At 36.3% G+C, this 17,949-nt stretch overlaps 1 protein-coding gene across 2 annotated transcripts in view; it reads right to left on the bottom strand.

The window, feature by feature from the left end:
- The window catches only part of LOC584987 (kinesin-like protein KIF16B), a 53,099-nt gene extending 36,583 nt beyond the window's left edge, over positions 1–16,516 (bottom strand). Inside the window, exons 1-3 of one of the 2 annotated variants that reach the window (XM_030998587.1) lie at positions 16,369–16,516; positions 14,799–14,868; positions 2,018–2,137 (exon numbers count right to left, since the gene is read on the bottom strand). In XM_030998587.1, the coding sequence (XP_030854447.1) occupies positions 2,018–2,137; positions 14,799–14,868; positions 16,369–16,415 (237 nt within the window). In that variant the 5' untranslated portion in view covers positions 16,416–16,516. The remainder of the gene's footprint in view (positions 1–2,017; positions 2,138–14,798; positions 14,869–16,368) is intronic. The other variant, XM_030998588.1, reaches the window with a different exon arrangement.
- Between the last annotated feature and the right edge of the window lie 1,433 nt (positions 16,517–17,949).

The following is a 17,949-nucleotide window of genomic DNA, read 5'->3' as shown; positions in this document are numbered from 1 at the left end:
ATAGGGAAGGTGAATTTTGAAATATTAAAGTTAATATGAATCTGCTTAGCTTCCCTATTTTTTTAATTACACATTCAATGTAATCCCACATATTCGGGGTAGAATAAATCATGAATATTTCATGAAATTTCAATGAACCACATGTACATGTATTGTTACAGACAGATTTCATGGCACTGATTCTATTCATTACCTATCTCTACATTCCCTACAAATCAATTTAAACTCAACACATGTGAGTGAGTGGGTTGGATGAATCACGCTTGACAGAAAAAGAATTCTGTGTCAATCGTCGTCGTGTGACATATCATGCGACTGATTTTATGCTAAATTATGGTAGCCTTGAATGGGCCAAGAACACAATGCAACCAGAACTGTTGCATATTTTAAATGCTGCCAAGAGCTGCCGAGACCAGTCGGCTCGGTCATGTACGGTAGACTAAATCAATGTAAAGAATGCAATATTTCAGGAGAATAATATGTGTCATGGTAGACAAAGTAATATGAAAAGTTAATATTTACATTTGGATTTGATCTTTAAGCTTGAAAAACAACTATTTTTTTTTACATTTGCAGGTCTGACAGACTGTTTACCACAGAATTCCATTTCATTAATTCCTCCTCCACTTATTTCCAATGACCTATTTAATTCACCTTTTAATTGACAGTATCTCCATGATTGGAATTCACATTACACCATTGACATGCATTAACTGCTGCTATGGCAGGCAATTGGTTGGGCAGGAATAACCTAATATTTTATTCTACCGCAACGTTTAATGAGTGGTGGCGCCACAAGAGGCAGGAGGTTGGGTGACAGGAATTATAATTTTCTTGTACTTGTACCACTTTTGTACAATAGAAGATTTGTACATTGAAGCTTTGTGGGTTATTATAAAAATCAACATTCTTTTTAATACCAATCTTCAATGTCAATAACCCAGTTGAAACTTGCTCAAACATTCATAAAGAACCGTAATTAACTACCCAAGAAGCTTTCAATTTTTTCTTTTTTGGGGGGTAAAAATGTTAACCAGGCACTTTAAAGTGAGCAAGTAAATTGCAAATGAATAATTCATAGTTTCCTTGCTGATTGTACTGCTTGGGTGTAACTTGTAAATCAACACAAAGCAAGGCTGTATTCTCCATCTCACTTTTATAAGCATAACATGTACTGAATGCTGTAATGATAATAAACACATCTTAGAATAACATGAAAATACCATTGTACATACCTACAATGTATGTAAGGGCATGTTTGGGTGCAATTTGATATTTTGTATGAAAATATTTCTGTCTGCAGTATCAAAGATGCTTGGTACATGTATGTAGCAATGAATAGGATTCATCCAGACATGTGGAAAAGGAAAATTTCTGAGCAAAACTTATTGAAATTGAAACCATGACTAACCGGCCATCCTTGCACTAAAATAACATAGGCCATTACGTTTGCTGAAAGAATCTTTTTAGCAAAAAGTTGAAAGAACTTTACATGAAGCTAACAAACTTACATATTTACATGTAAATGAAAGTTCAGTAACATATTCAAAACCAACTCTGTACTAAATTCCATTTGACAAGTTTTTCACCATCAGATTTTACTATTACTATAAAAGGTGCTGTGCATGTTTTTACAAATTTCTACAGGGCATACATGTACATGTATATTAACTAGTTATTGTAGAAGTTTATACACCTATCAATTATCTGGGCTAAGGGCATATAATCTGAGGAGAGCTAAAAAAAAAAAAAAGCATTAACAAATAATACTTTACATAAAGTCATGTGTTTCTGACTCTAAGCAGATGATATATGCTGCAAAGGACAACAGGAAATAACTGAAATAGATGGATTTCAATTTACACTCGCTTGTTGAGGTGATGAGAAAGCATAACATGCATTTCTGTTAACCCATTGTGTATGGGAACTGCATGCTCCCTGTATTTAACCTTATGGGAAAGACAGAATTCAGTAGTCAAAGGGTTTTATTGTAAAGACATCTTCTTAAAATACTCACCCTTTCTTGAGATGCAAAATGGGGATCTCCCTTCTGGACTGACCAGTAGGAGTAGTCATATGTGAAGGTCTTGATTCTTTCTCTCCCTTTCACCCCTGATTCTTTTTGTGAAGCTGGGATCTGAAATGAAAGAATTAAAGGATCAATAGTAACATATTTCATAATTAAATAATGATTATTTGAATTTAAAGTCTGTAATATCAAAAACATGGGAAAATGCAAATCATAACTCTAAATCATAAGTGTTAAAAAAACTTGACTGGAAATGCAGAGGTTGCATGTTTAAGTCTCTGCACAGAAGAGCAGACAGTATCAATGTTCTTGGGCAAGACATCCCTCTAGCTTTGCCACCCTGTACCCGGGTATAATGATGGTGCAAGGTGTAAAATTGGGATCTCCTTTCCTGACTGACCAGTAAGAGAAGTCATATGTGAAGGTCTTGATTCATTGATTGTCAAAAGAAAATCTTTATGACTTACTTTATAAACCGATTATTATCAAAAGCCCAAACCCCACATCAGATTAAAATTTTAGTAGCGTATGGGCCATTGTGTTTACATGCAAGTTTCAAGTAGTATGCTTGTTACAGTAGAGGGGGCGATCGAAATGTTCATCAAAATTAACACACCAGGTAAAAATACATGGTATTACAAATTCTTCTATAAAAAAAGAAATGTAACATGTTCGAAAGCTCCAAAATGAGAGAGCTTTCAGAATGAAAAAAGCAGACAATCAAAGAGGGCATACACTATCACATATAATGTATATCTTTAATACAACATGTTTCAGATCAATGCAGAATAATTAATGTGGGAGGAGAAAAAGAGATATATTTGTTGGTTAATACATTTAAAATGGGTCAATGGAATAAAGACAGACAGCTGGACAGACAGACATTATGTACACACAGGCAGGCAGGAAAGCAGAGACACCGATAAACAAAGCAAGGAAGACAGAACTATTGATATACAGCCTAAAAGTAGGTGTACAATGTACAGGCATGTAGCTGGGTAAACAGACAGTATTTGAAATAGGCATTGTTATTGCAGATGATTAAAAAGAAACGATAACATTGTAAAAGATAGCTATTACACAGGATTTGTTATCCCCATTTAATTCAGACTTGAGTACAAACAGTTTTCATTCAATGTATGGGAACTGATGTCAGTAAAAACTAATGAACTGATACCAGTTTAAAAAAATGTGATAACTATATTTCAGTACCTGCTATACAGAAGGTTTAAAACTTAATGCTTTACGAAGAGCCCAGTTGTCTAAAGTTAACAGATCGGTGGGAGGATATGGTGGACTTTGGTCTAGTACTAGAAGCAGCCTAGCAGGGCCAGGGAAGTTATCGCAATAGCTATTACTTCCCTTTGACCTGCTCCACCAGTTCACAACAAATGGTTTTCCAGTAACTGATAAAATGATGAGTTTGCAAGGTTTTGTTTTAAACCCACAATTGAAAAAGTACAAGAATATATTGAATACTGACATATTCGTTATATATTAGACTTAAAAATAAAGACCAGTTCTGGTCATGCCATTGGATTGTGAAAGAAACATTGTGGAATCGATCAGAAAAGGTTGATCATCTAGCATATTGGTGTGTACTGCAAGGTTCTGGAATCATCAAAAATGATAAGAAATTTGGCCCAGTCTTGGTAAAGTTACAAGCACTGTACACAGAAAGATGTATATAGGACTATGCTACATGTGCGCAACACGTGCACGATATCTATCAGGTCCAAATGGATATACTTTAGCAATTTACCAAATACACATTGTATATCAATAAGTAGGCGGTTTCCCGGTAAAATTTGTATCATCACATGTTAGTCAAAACATATTCTTTCACACGATTGGTAATAAGAGCTTCCATTTCATTTTTTTGAGAGAGGGGCGTTTCCAAAACTGGTCTTTACACCTTTAGTATTAGAAGATTGCATCTTTAACCCATGGCAAGAGAGAGTTCTTAACATCAAAATTAATTAGATGCTTTCCTCCTCTAAGTGGCACAAAGTAATGTATTTTCCACTCTTTATAATTAAAAGAATACAATATAAAATAATTAAACTAATGTGAATGAGTTGTATTTTAAATCAATGAAAATTGCCAATTTGTACACACAAATGGTGATAATAAATAAATTTTACTTCACATTGCTAATTGAGAGACTTCAATTAAAATCTAATCTTAACCCTACACACATGTATGTCATTGAAAAAATAAAGCCAGGAGCAAATATCAGGTCAGAATGTATCTAAACAACTTGCATTTTCACATCTATCCAAACCATTACATACACAAAATCCAAATCAAAAGTCTGAGATAAGGGAGAATCCTTTGTTTGAAAAATTTGAAAGGAAAATACATGTACAAACAAAAGGAGGACAGTTGAGTTTTCCCTTTAAAGACCCTATAGCCTAAAGAGTAATGATTAAGGGGTGAGGAAAGGCGATTAAACGCCTGCTGACGATGATGGTAATTAAGTTACAGAGTAACGCGAGTAACATTGTTTTAATGATGGTCAGGCTGGCATTACATAGGACCATTCAGACAAATGAAATAAGAAAGATTCGATTTACTAAATTCTGATATCAATTTTTCAGAGGAAGTTCATTCCCAAATGGAATAAAGAATCATATTCAAAATTAATTTCCTCTGTCGGAGTCTGTCCCTCTAAGGGCGCGTTCATGCTTGATTTTGACGGCCAGAATCAGGCATCTGTTACGCGTTTAGTTTAAAACACGATTGCGTTCATGCTCACTTTTGTAGAATCACCGAAAAACTCACAATCGTAAACTCACAAAAAGATGCGTTTACAATTTGTAAACGCGTTTAAATGGGGTCAACGCACTGACCTCTAGTGGGTCTACGTAGCATGCGCACACAGGTTTGCGAATCCAGCTGAAGGCTACCCGAGGAGAATTGCCTGGAGAAGTGAGCATGAACAGTGCACCGTGGAACTGCGATTACGATGAGCGTTACAAATCGCTCATTCTGCCTTCAAAATCAAGCATGAACGTGCCCTAACACATACAAAAGAAAGTGCAAATCAAGTCAACATTCTCATTCACTAGGAAATATGCACCATCAGTGAGATTTTCCATAAAACCTGAATTTCATCACTGAGACTGCTAAGAGCCAGAAGGGCATTCATTTTCACTGATAGAACTGCATAGTGATAAAGGTAACACAAAGTTTTGGTATGGGGTCAAGAATTTGGTTCTTATCATATTGGTGATTTTACAATATTCAATGATCGTTGTCGCGGTTGAAATCGAGTCTGAAGTGATGAAATTGTAAATAATCAACTTTTTATGTTGTAAAGCTCCCCCTCAAGACTGATATTACTTTAGCTTTAATACAATGTTTCTTGACTACGATCAACCGATTTGCTATTCCCGTTTGTAAATTATCAGAAGTGCCTATTCTAAGATTTTCATGGTCACAGCTACCATGGAATGTCCTTAAGCGATATTTGTAATAATTGAAATTTATAGGGTGCACCTTTAAATCTTTGATTATTCAATTTCTCAAAAGCAGAAGTGTTTTAGGGGCTAAATTTTCTAGTGCTTATAATACATCCACAGCGGCATCCAAATATATCAAAATGTTAAAGAATTGCTATCCATCCAATTTTCAAAATTTCCCAAAACTTTGCATTACCTTTAATGCTTTTCTGGCTCTTTGCAAATGATATAAACACAAGAACTCCAGATCTAAGCCATTCCTCCGACTACACTCTACAGACACATGATTTCTTCTTGAAATGCGAGTTTGAGGAAGGAAGGAAGGATGTCTGGAGCTATCACAGTAATTCTCCGTGATCTGTCACTGATATCCAGCAAGGAAGTACTTCTCCACTCTCTGAAGCCACCATAGATCCTCAATGGGATCAAGCTACATATCCCTGGTCGGGCTGCAGGCTCAGATACCATCAATTTCAGAGCAGTATGTTTGCAGTGGTTCCACTTCTTTTTCTAATATGGGGGGGGGGGGGGCAGATATTTGGCAAGCATTCACAATGAGACAGAAAATATCAGAAGATATATACATGTACATGTATATACTGCAGAAACTCTTTGTACAGATCAAATGGGAGAGGTACAAGGTTTTCTCAATGAAGATGTCAATTTGATTGATAGCAATAATAATAACCAATACCCAGTAAAACATCTTATCCTTCTTTTATGAAAGTACTATCATTCAATGTACATTGTATGTGTTACAACATGAAGGTACATGTACCTGTTTTTAGTGTCATCCCATCTCCAAGCCTTTGGTGAAGGGAGAGGAAATGATGACACTGGGTCTCTGTCAGTAATATTAGCTGATATTATATCTAGCATTGTGATGTCACTGCATGCATCATAAGGGGTGATAAGTGCATGGTGTGGGGTACATTTCCTGCTATGATAATCAGACTGTCAGACACTGCTACGATTGTACATTCAAAGTATTGTACTTGAGTTCTAGAAAAATATGTTCTACTTTTATACTTCCAAGTACATGTGTAGGCAATGAATTTACTTTGACTTTTCATAGTAGTTGACACCCAGAACAACTAGAAAATAATGAAAGGGCCAGATAATTCAGATGCTTATTAATCAAATCATGGATATAATTATACTACCCAAACCATGATCAAATTCACTCTACTAAATGTATTCCATTGTATTCCATTATCATCTATGCTCTTTGCTTTCTGTTTTGAGGTTTGTTAAGATTATATTATTCTATCACTTTCGCTTTCATTACATCATGGAAGATGTGTCTTTAGCAAGCTAACAAGCCTGGCTTTAGAAAATATGAGTTATTTATAAACTCAAACACTAATAGCCAAACTGTTCAATGTTAAATTAGTGTAAGTCACTGTCAGTCACATTATTTTACACTGCTACATGTAGGTCTTGTATTTCTTTATCCTCTCAAATGTTACTTGTAGTAATATTTTACTTGCTGTTAAAACACAACTCCTCCATGCAGATACTACATGTAGGTACATGTAGGAATTGAGCCAGAGACTCTACGATTTCCAATCTCATGATCTCGGTACTTACACCTATTGAAGGGCTATACAACTCAGATCCTTATCTAATATCACAGGCATATGACAGACCAATAACAATAACACATGGTGGAGATACAGTAGTTGCGCCAATATCATCTGTCCACGAAACACAGATCTACCATATGCATATATGTATATGGTCTTTCATTATGTCCTGAATAAGGTCAACTTACAGAGGTTATGAACAATCAATGGCATGGTCATCAATGGACAGCCTTGGTCAATACAAACCTAAGGAAGAATTCAAGCCAATTAAATTCTACACAAACACAGGGATGAATTTCACCTGTACTACTGAATGGTGTGTATCTAGAGGTCATTAGAAAATTCTAGTCAATTAAAATCCTCGACAAACAATGAATGAATATGCTCTTTTAGTCTTTAGTGTGCAAACAGATCATTATTTTTTAATTGATCACAACTCCTGCAAACACTACAAATGTATTCTTTTTTCAAGACAAGAGAGCTTGAGAGAGAGAGAGAGAGAGAGAGAGAGAGAGAGAGAGAGAGAGAGAAAGAGGTTTTCCCTACATGACAACAATAACTACATCTAACACTACATGTATTTATGAATGTGCATTTCTTTGATATGTTGTCAACTGTTTGTTGTTGAATATTTACATCCGATCATACTGTCACTATACGGTTCACAAATAGGGGAGGGGCCTGAGGGGGTACCAGGTAATTATTATTTATTAAAAACTCAAAGCATATTGTTTTACATTATTTGTAATCAAAGTCTGCCGAGAGCTGGAAGAACAAATATCTGATGCCTATCTGCATAGATTTAACGCCCTTCTGGCTCTTAACAGACGATACATTCATCAAGTGAGTGAGCTAGTGCGTCACCGGTTAGAAGGTTGGCTTTGGTCAGGAAACCACTTGCACTTTTATGTAACCCGAATACCACAGAGACATGCCATGACTTCATGAAGAAACATGCTGAGAACTTGGCACAGAATATCTGCAATACCGGATGCATGGATAAATGATGGATTCTCCATTTTTATTATCTCTGCTCAGAGCTCAGTATTCCGCAACTCAGTTTAAATAATTCTTTTCTGTTTACAGGTTTTGTTCTTAGAAAAGGGTGCTTTTCGCAGAACAGTTGTAAAATATTTACTTGTGTTTTCTTTTCTTCTAACAGAGCTCATTGGAGCTAACAAGAGCTACATGTACATGTACATCGCTCACTGCTCTCGAGCATTTTTTCCACTGCGGCAACTATATGTACAGTGTATTTCGCAGTCATAGCTAGAAAAGTTCCTGGAAGACCTATAAAATAAGCATTCATATTATGAATGACTACATTTACTGTCTTAATAAAGTCCATCTCTCTTTCCTCGATTACGATCCCTGATTTTAGTGACATCATAATTTTGTATTATGTTCGACCTGTAGGCCTATCAGTACACTGTATTATGTTATGCAATTGTATGTGTGTCACAGCAATAACTGTAATGCAACAATATAGGCCTACAAACAATGTATATTCTGTACATGTACACAGTATGTCTTTAAATAATGTACGTAAAAGTTGTAAAAGTAGGCAGGTCAATGTAACCTTATACTAAGTTCAGGCCCGTAAATCATTACACCTACCCCTACTGACTATTATGTAATATAACAGCTTGTTCAAGTACATTTAGATCATAAACTGCAATCTGATAATACATCACAAAAGACAAAGCTTTAAGCCATCCCTAATCTTGTGGCTATGCGCTAAGAAGCCTTTTGTGTTTTCCCTACTAACTGTGCACAGCTTCTGACCTCTGAAGCCAGCAAACAAAAGACTGGATTATACCCTAAAAATATAAAATGGGGTTTGGTAGATCAAGTTCAAACTCTTCATCCATGACCTCTGGCTTCAAGTATGACAGACAAAGACATCTTTTTCATTCTGTCCCCGGCAGAAAGTAATATCCAGCCCATCCCTTGTGCAAAAAATGTGGGTTTTCAATTTTCTCTGTCCAATGGTGATGCTAATAGAGAGTAACTCATTTGCTATCAAAATCAAGCCTGGGTAAATTCTTGGATGCAAGATCCAAGTGTTCATTATTTTGAAGAGTTTTGCATATTGACAGGAAATGAGATTTCATTCATTTTACATACAGGACCAGGGTAAAAAATGACATTCTTCAATGAAATTGCACTGTGTACATATATGGTACACTGTACATGGCAAAATAACAGTGTCGCATATTTCATTTTGTTCTGGTTTCCTTAGTAACTAATTAGACTGTTATGAATACAAACAAATCCATGGTACATGTAGGTGTCTAATTGCTAACAACATTAAATATTGTTGACTTTTTAAAGGTAAATGCCTACATATTTAGGGTGTGGGGCTGTGGGTCATACGTGGGCTTCTGCAAATACGAAATTAACATTATCACACATACATGATGCAAATTGGTTGCTAGAGTAAATAAATATCAAATATTCAATTTATCTTTCATTTTCTTACACCAAATTACTATTAGCACTCCACGTTGCAATAGCATCATAATTTATGACCACCATTGATACATACAATGTAATTGAATAGTTGGCATAGTTTGCATTGTGACATAGTGAATGAAGGAGAAATCAATGGGGGTGACTGTTATTACTGGCTGATCCGCCCACCTTTGTTTCAGCTGGATACACAAGACTGCAGACCCAGCATATCGTTTCCCAGTTCCCACAAGATTTATTACTATTTTATGGTTAGATGGCATTTTCAATACAACAGAAACACTGTTTAATACCGAGAGTTGTAAAATTATGATAATCTTGGGGCCAATACAGGGAAATGAGATTAAAATGGTGACAGTGTATAGGCATAGTCTTGTCTAGTAAATGTGTATGTACAGGTATAGGCCTTGATTGAAGTAGCCTTCACTGCAGAGATGTATGTTTGAAGTATCAAGTACATATCAATTTAAAATGTAAAATGCACTCTACTCCATCCAAATAATGTTAAACATAGCAATTTAAATGTTTATCGACTAAAATGTGAGATACACTATGCTATACTCTGTTCAAATAGCAGGTAATTTAGAGATCCGAAAAACAAATTAAGATTATGAATTATAATATTATAATTGTAACTAGCAGGACCCGCGGAAATCCGCGGGATTCTAGAGGGGGCGGGGGTGTAAATAGATATATAGAGAATGTCTAAATCAAAACCACCAAGAACGTTATTTGCCATTCAGGCCATTAAAAAAATATACATGTTTAGCGTCCCCGCCCGCTTCCTTTTTGGGGGCCGCCTCCTATTTTTTTTTTTTTTTTTTTTTTTTAAACAGCTTCCCCGCCCGCTTCCTTTTTGGGGGCCGCCTCCTATTTTTTTATTTTTTTAAATTTTTTTTGAATTTTTTTTTTTTGTTGAATTTTTTGATAGAAAAAAAACAGCGTCCCCACCCGCTTCCTTTCTGGGGGCCGCCTCTCCTATTTTTTTTTTTTTTTTTTTGAATTTTTTTTTTGATTTTTTTTTTTTTTTTAAAGAAAAAAAACATGAAAAGCACTGCTAAAATGTATTTCTGATCTTAAAAAGAAAAAAAAAAATTGTCGGCTGCCATCTTGAAAAAAAGCCTGAATGTCAGGGAAAATGTACGGAGCAGCCATTTTGAAAGAAGAAAAAAAAAAAAAAAGGCCTCCTCCCTCCCATTTTTCAGAAAAAACAGGACGCTAAACATGTTTTTTTTAAAATTTGGCCTTATATAAAAAAAATTAAAAAAACGATCCAACTGTACCGGTAGTTATTCTTTAAGCCACTGGAACTGCGTAGAGTTCCGTAGTGTGGCGTACCGACTACGCAGAAATTAGGCTGCGTATTAATGGGAAAATAGTCCCTGCGTAGGTTATGCGTAGGCTGGAGTACAGGTTTGCTTATATGGTTGCTTACTGTGTGGAAAGCTTTTACTGCTTTGACGATCTGGCGTAGGGTAGCATAGTGTTGCGTAAAAAGGCGTACTTTCTGCGTCAAGTTTCTACGCTGAAAGTACGCGAAAAAAAATTAAACATGTTGACTTGTTTTCGTTCATCTTGCGTACCCCTTTCTGTCCCTCAGCATATAGTAACGTAGGCCAGCGTAGTTGGTAGCAACACTACGCAACTCTACGTATTGACCCCAAGCCAATTAGTGACCCGCAAGTGTCACAAATAAAGTATTAAAAATATGCTCATCTGACCCTAATTAAACGCCTAAAACCCCCGAGCTTTCGGGGGTTTATGGCCCCTTGAAACCCGTGGACCCCACGCCTATATTGTATATACACTCAACTCGCTGCGATCTGATCTCCCCCCCCCCCCCCCAACTTTGAAGAACGTAACCCCCGAGCTTTTGGGGGTTTATGGCCCCATGAAACAAATATACACTCAACTCAGGGTTTCAGGTTTCCTTCTTCATAATTGTCTATTTAAAAAAAAAACATTTTTCTAGTTCAATAACTAAGTTTTCATGCATTGATTTGATGCAAGAACTGTAACATAATAGACCCTAGATTGTGATTATTTCTGACCATAAATTTCGATAATTATTTTTCAAAGTAAAATTTTCACAAGAAAATCAGACAGTCGTTTAAAAACGTAGACATTAGTAATACTTTTACTAATTCTAAGCTCAGGTTTCGTAAATCTATTCACGAAACTATATTGAAATCGCGGCAATAATGATGCAAACCAACAGATAACAATTTCAAAGTGTCAAATCTCTTCGACTCGAGCTCAGCTCAGCTGTACTCACACACATAACACTCCAGCGCCACTCCATGAAGCTCGAACACCGGCGCCGCAGGCCTCGGACGCCTGCGGTGCCCGGTGCCGGTGTTGGAGATTCCTGGAGTTACTGCACTGTGATGTGTGGTGACTGAAGTTAGCTTGCGACTGAATTGTCAGTCCAATGGTTTTCTTGTCAAAACTTTCCTTTAGAAAATGATAATCAAAATTGAGTATACATGGCCGTAATAATCACAAAATAAGCTTTGATATCATACCTCCATTCACGAAAACTATATAAAAATCGGGGCAATCATGATGGAAATAGGTCTCTAAGTTTGGACGTCGACGGGAAGCCCCGTGTATCTCTTGTGCAGCTACTACATGTATGCAAGGCACATTCTAGCTACAACAAAGCACATCCTATAGAAAGATGCTTTACTCTCGGTAATCCCGCCCTTTGCATAGAGCATTTAATACGCAACTTAATGTGAGTGGATAGTCATCGGTCGTGTGTCTACCGATGTCATGTTGAATATCCATGAGGTATCTCTGTCGTCACGCATATCCTGCATTATGCATGTCGCGTCTGTTTTCGCCCTGGACGTCGACACGGAGGAGGACCTCGGGCGGAGTATAGCCAATTCGCTAGAGTAGACTCTCCCGCGGACGATGGCACCGGTCACCGGTACCCCGAGGGAAGGGTTCAGGAGGAGATAGCCGCACCAACTTGGGTCGGCGATCTCATTAAAAAACAATAGAATACAAAGGCTCGCCGAGACGTCGCGCCCCCCGCGGAGCCTTAGCGTATTATTATTATAGATTGTGTTACAGGAGAAAGATTGCCTTTAAAGTTGTCCCAAGTTTTAAAATTTAAATACCACTAGACCTTTTTTCACTGATGAGGCTTCAAATACCTACATGTATCTACAGTTGTACATGTACATGTAGTGTCAGATTTGAAGAGTTCATTGTAAGTGGCATATTTTGCTGATTCCAACAGTCAAATTAAAAGATAATTGTTAATTGTGTTGTGGTCTGGTAGATATATCACTGGACTGTGAATCACATGGTTCACGGTTCGAGTCCCACCGTGGTGAGGTAAATGGGTACCTGACAGGAATTAATTCCTTGAAATGCTGGAGCGACATAATATCAGCCAAGTTACATGTATTGCAAGAGTAATAATGGTGGAGCACAGGAGTGTCACATCTGACAAACATGAGCACTACATTGTATATACAAGAACCCACTACTATTATGATTGTTATTAAATGATCAAGAATTCTTTTTAATGCAAATCTATACACTCCACATAACATCCTATTCATGCATTAACAAAAAACATTGTACAAGTACATCTATATGGCCATGGGTGGAGACTCCTTATCACCACACCCTTTGGACTTTTATACACCAATTATAGTCTAGCACTCGTAGCAAAGTTACACTTCGTCCAATTAAAATGTAACTTCATATCTAGTCTGCTTTCCATCCATCCTACATTTGATACATGGAATTTGAAAGTAATTGGCATTTGGCAAACAGTGCAGCATTAAAAAAGCAAATGCCTTTTCAATCATAGCTGTCATAGTTTCCATTCAGTTTGCATTTTCATACTTAGTATATGCAATATCTATTTACATACAAGGCCAGGGTCCTGTATATCTGTGTGAAAATCATTGACTGTTGATCCACAACAAACAACACACTGAACACAGTATGATTATTTCAAGATAAAAACATCCAAGCACCAATATATTTATATCCCAGGTAAGTTCAGTATTAATGGCTAATAAAATTTGACTACTCATACTTGTATGGTGGTGTCTGACATTTTCATATCACCTCTTGGCAACTAGGATGTCATAAATGTGTACAAAGTCTATAATAAATCAATATTTATGATTTTTAACCAACTAGGCCTCACTGCAAAATTTCACAGCATAGTGAACTGTGTAATGTCAAGTTCTATTTTTAAACATGGTCTCCTGTATTTTGTTGTGCAATGGCAAATTGAACTGCTGTACATTTCTTCTCTTTGAAGACTTCATCTTTAGACTGAATAACCTTGGCAAACAATGCATTAATCAATTCATTTAGATTTTCCAGTATTCATTGAAATTAATTGGTTGCAAAGTAGGTATAGATAATAGATTCATCTACTTTGATATGGACAGAAGGACACACCAGACCCATACATATATTATATTCCTGACCCTAATATATAATAATTTGGCATAGATTACAGAGAAAACATACAATAGCCCATACCAATTTTCTTTTCACGAATTATACATGATATTGTCTGGTGAGTGTGAGTGGTGAGAGATTGAATTATTCCAACCTTACACACCTAGAATGTAAATGAATAAATAAAATAAGAAGGACGCAAAGCGTTGTATAAAAAAAAAATTATTTTGAAGAGCACTTTAAAAAAAGGAAATCTTGTTTGAAGTATTAATTTCAATTTTTACACAAAAAAGCTGGTTTGAATAAACAAGGTAATATAACTAGACTTCTCAAACAGAGCACCACAAATTTTCAGATTGAGTCAAGCCCAGCTGGTCCAACATAGCAACAATGTCTGCATGCAAAGTGCAGATTCTATCCATATACTTCATGTTGCACATAACAACAAAAGAACTGAAGAGAATTGGCTCTTGGAAGAAACATCCGTAAATAGAAATGAATTAGTAAACAGGGACCACTTTCTCAAAACTGTCTTTATAAGCCTGAGTTTGTGAACCCGTCCCAATTCCTGTCACATATAACATGAAAATGAACTAGCCTTTCTGCTTCAAAACATCCATGAATGAAAAGTAATTAGTAAAAAGGGGCCAGTTTAACAAAACTATCACAATCCTTTATTTGTGAACCAGTCACACTGGAACAAATGTTGTACAATTAGCACACATTTGAAGGGGATGTCCAGAAACTTGGTGTTGTAACTGGTTTGAGAAACCAGCCCCAGGTCTATTCATCAGACTGCAAATTTACCTTTAGATTTGTGATACTGGTCTTTTTATCCTCCATAGAAATGATACATGATGATCCAAGATTGATTTCCCTGTAATTGTCAAGAAATGTAGAGAGAGAAAAAATTAAGGTGAGAAAATAAATAAAGACATTTAGATCTAGATCTATTTAAACTTTATAAATAATTGAGGTCTAGTAATGGCAAGGGAAAAAATCAAAGTACCAGATTAAAGAGAAGGTTGAGTTCTGGGAAGAGGTGAAAAATAATTTGTGAGCATTACTCATTCTTATTATGCAAATGTGGAAGAACATCAGTTAAGACATGTTCCCTGAAAAGTATGGCTCTTCAAATGCCTTCATATTCTAAATATGCATGTAACATCGTAAAAATCGGGGGCCGGCTTTTTACGCCACGTGTTCGTGTAGTCCCATATACATCTTTCTGTGCAAGTGTTTGTAACTTTACCAAGACTTGGCCAAATTTCTTATCATTTTGATGATTCCAGAACCTTGCAATACACACAAATTCTTATATGCTAGATGATCAACCTTTTCTGGTCGGTTCCACACCGTTTCTTTCACAATGCAATCGCATGACCAGAACTCAACTTCATCTTTAAATCTTATTCAGAGTCCAAATGTTTATGGCTATAAATACTACTGTTCCTGCCCAAGTAATTTGGTATGAAATTCATATTTTCGGCACAATCATGAATCATTTGCAAACTGTTTTGATTCCTGATTCTGCACTGTCGTTGAATAGCAATTATCAAACGGTTCAAAGAATATGGATTTGTTCATATTTTGGGACCTAGGCCAAGTAGACAATAATGCTACTATTTTGCTAGACTTTTTGGTAAATGAGAGAGAGAGGGAGAGAGTTATTTTGTTATTTGACATTTGTTCACGTCACTCAAGTTATATTACAATTATTAAGTCAATTTTAAAACAATTTTTTTTCCATACAAATTCAACTTGTCCATGCACTCTACGAGTACTATGAGGTTCATTAAAAGTTGTAATTGCATCACATGTCCTCTCGTCAGACTTTCTTTTATTTCACATCCAACGATTGGCAATACAAATATATAACAAAACAGGAGGTAGAGTCTGGGTTAAGTCGATTTTACTCAGCCTAAGAGTCAGACTTTCTCAATTTTCCCCAACTGAGCGATCGGTATTTCAGATTCTTCCAAAATAGACTCTCTCATTTTTCCCCAACTGAGCGATCGCCATTTCAGATTCTTCCAAAATCTAAGATCACTTATTGCTTAACCATAGTATTGGCAATTTTATGAGTTTTGCATTATTGCTAATTCATACACAATTTGTATGCGCAAAATCATTGGATAATGGTGTAACATCATATCAGTACACTTAAAACACCAGCACATAGGCGCCCATCGCCATCTTCAGCGGGGCGGCCACGGATCACGTAGCCAGTGCGAACGGCCTGGCGTGACCTTGCACAGCCGGTAAAGCAATTCAGCTGGACCAGTCGCGATCGCGCCGGTATTCGCATGATATCTGATAAATAATGTCATTTTAAAATATAAAATTATCATCGTAATGTCTAACTCAGCTCACTCACCTTGCATTTATAGGCCGTACTCTTACAGCAACCTTTACAGAAGCCATGGTTACTTCTCCATAAGTGCCAACTTCGGACCAGCAGAATATCACTGATGTTGTTGTCACATGATTTTGCACATAAAAATATGGTCAAAATCTCTTCAATGCAATATGTTCATCTGAGCTAGCTGTAGATGGCGCTCTGGAAAATCTTCGTAAAAGCAATTTCGTTCTTGGTTTGCTTTTTCTTGTGAATTGGTAAAGGACAATGTTCGTTATATTAAATAGCTTCCATCATTCATGGAAGTCTCTCTCAGTTTCTCTTCATCTTTCTCCCCTCTTTTATTTTCTTTTTGAAATTTGTAATCAATTATGTTTTAATGATACTATTTTACACGAAGAGTAAAAAAAAAAAAACTGCAATTATTATAACCAAGAAAATCAGACCTAATCATTTTGTGTTCAACTTATGTTTTTTTTTTTTTTCATTTGACGATTTATAGGCTCACTGAGAGAATAATTTAACGATGTACTGTACGCAAGACAGGTTTCGATGACTCAGATTAGATGTGTATTAATTCTTTTAATTTTTAATTTTGACATAGAAACTTTTTTGAAAATAGTATTGCAATTGTATTTATTCTTGAAGGTTGCAATAGCTATGGGAAGAGAGAGAGGGAATGAAATGTATACCTACTTTATACCCTTCGCTTCCTTCAATTTCTACTCAAGGTATAGATCTATATTTCAAACCTATAATTCTAAACTAATGGAATTTTGAGTATTACAATAACAGAGGCGGCGCTCCAGGGATTGGGGTGGGGGCACGGGGCACAGTGCCCCCTCCACTTTTTTAAGTACCCCAATAGTGCCCTTTTTTTTACTTAAAGGTAAAGACCAGTAATGGTCATGCGATTGCATTGTGAAAGAAACGTTGTGGAATCGATCAGAAAAGGTTGATCATCTAGCATCTAGCATCTGCAAGGTTCTGGAATCATCAAAATGATAAGAAATTTGGCCCATTCTTCGTAAAGTTACAAGCACTATACACAGAAAGATGTATATGGGACTACCCTATCTCTCTCACACGACCATGAGAGAAATAAATTTACCAAATATATGAATTAGTAGGCGGTTTCCCGGCAAATTTTTTATCATCATGATTGTATTAGTCAAAACATATTCTTTCACATGATTGGTAATGAGAGCTTCCATTTCATTTTTTGAAATTGGGGCGTTACCAATACTGGTCTTTACCTTTAAGATAAATGCCCCTTTCCTTTCTAATAAGTGCCCGTTCCACATTCCTATAAGTGCAAATTACCACTTCTGATAATTGCCCTTATTCAAATTTGTGAGGTGCCCCTTTTTACTTTGACATACACCCCATTTTTGTTTCTAATAACTGCCTTTTTCGTCTCTGAAAAGTGCCTCTTTTCTTTTTTTGAATAAAAACCCCTTTTCATCTCAGTGATAAATGCCCCTAGTGAAATCTGATCGGTGTTGATTTTCCATCGACAAGTTCCCCTTTTTCTTTGTAATAAGTGCAACTTATCATTTTTGGGGAGTGCCCAATTTCAGGTTCGAGAAGTGTCCCTTG

The sequence above is a fragment of the Strongylocentrotus purpuratus genome, unplaced genomic scaffold (assembly GCF_000002235.5).
Source record: "Strongylocentrotus purpuratus isolate Spur 01 unplaced genomic scaffold, Spur_5.0 spur5_scaffold_5, whole genome shotgun sequence".
NCBI lineage: Eukaryota > Metazoa > Echinodermata > Echinoidea > Camarodonta > Strongylocentrotidae > Strongylocentrotus > Strongylocentrotus purpuratus.
Note: the sequence above shows the minus strand (reverse complement) of the source record. Positions and strands in the feature narration are given on the sequence as shown.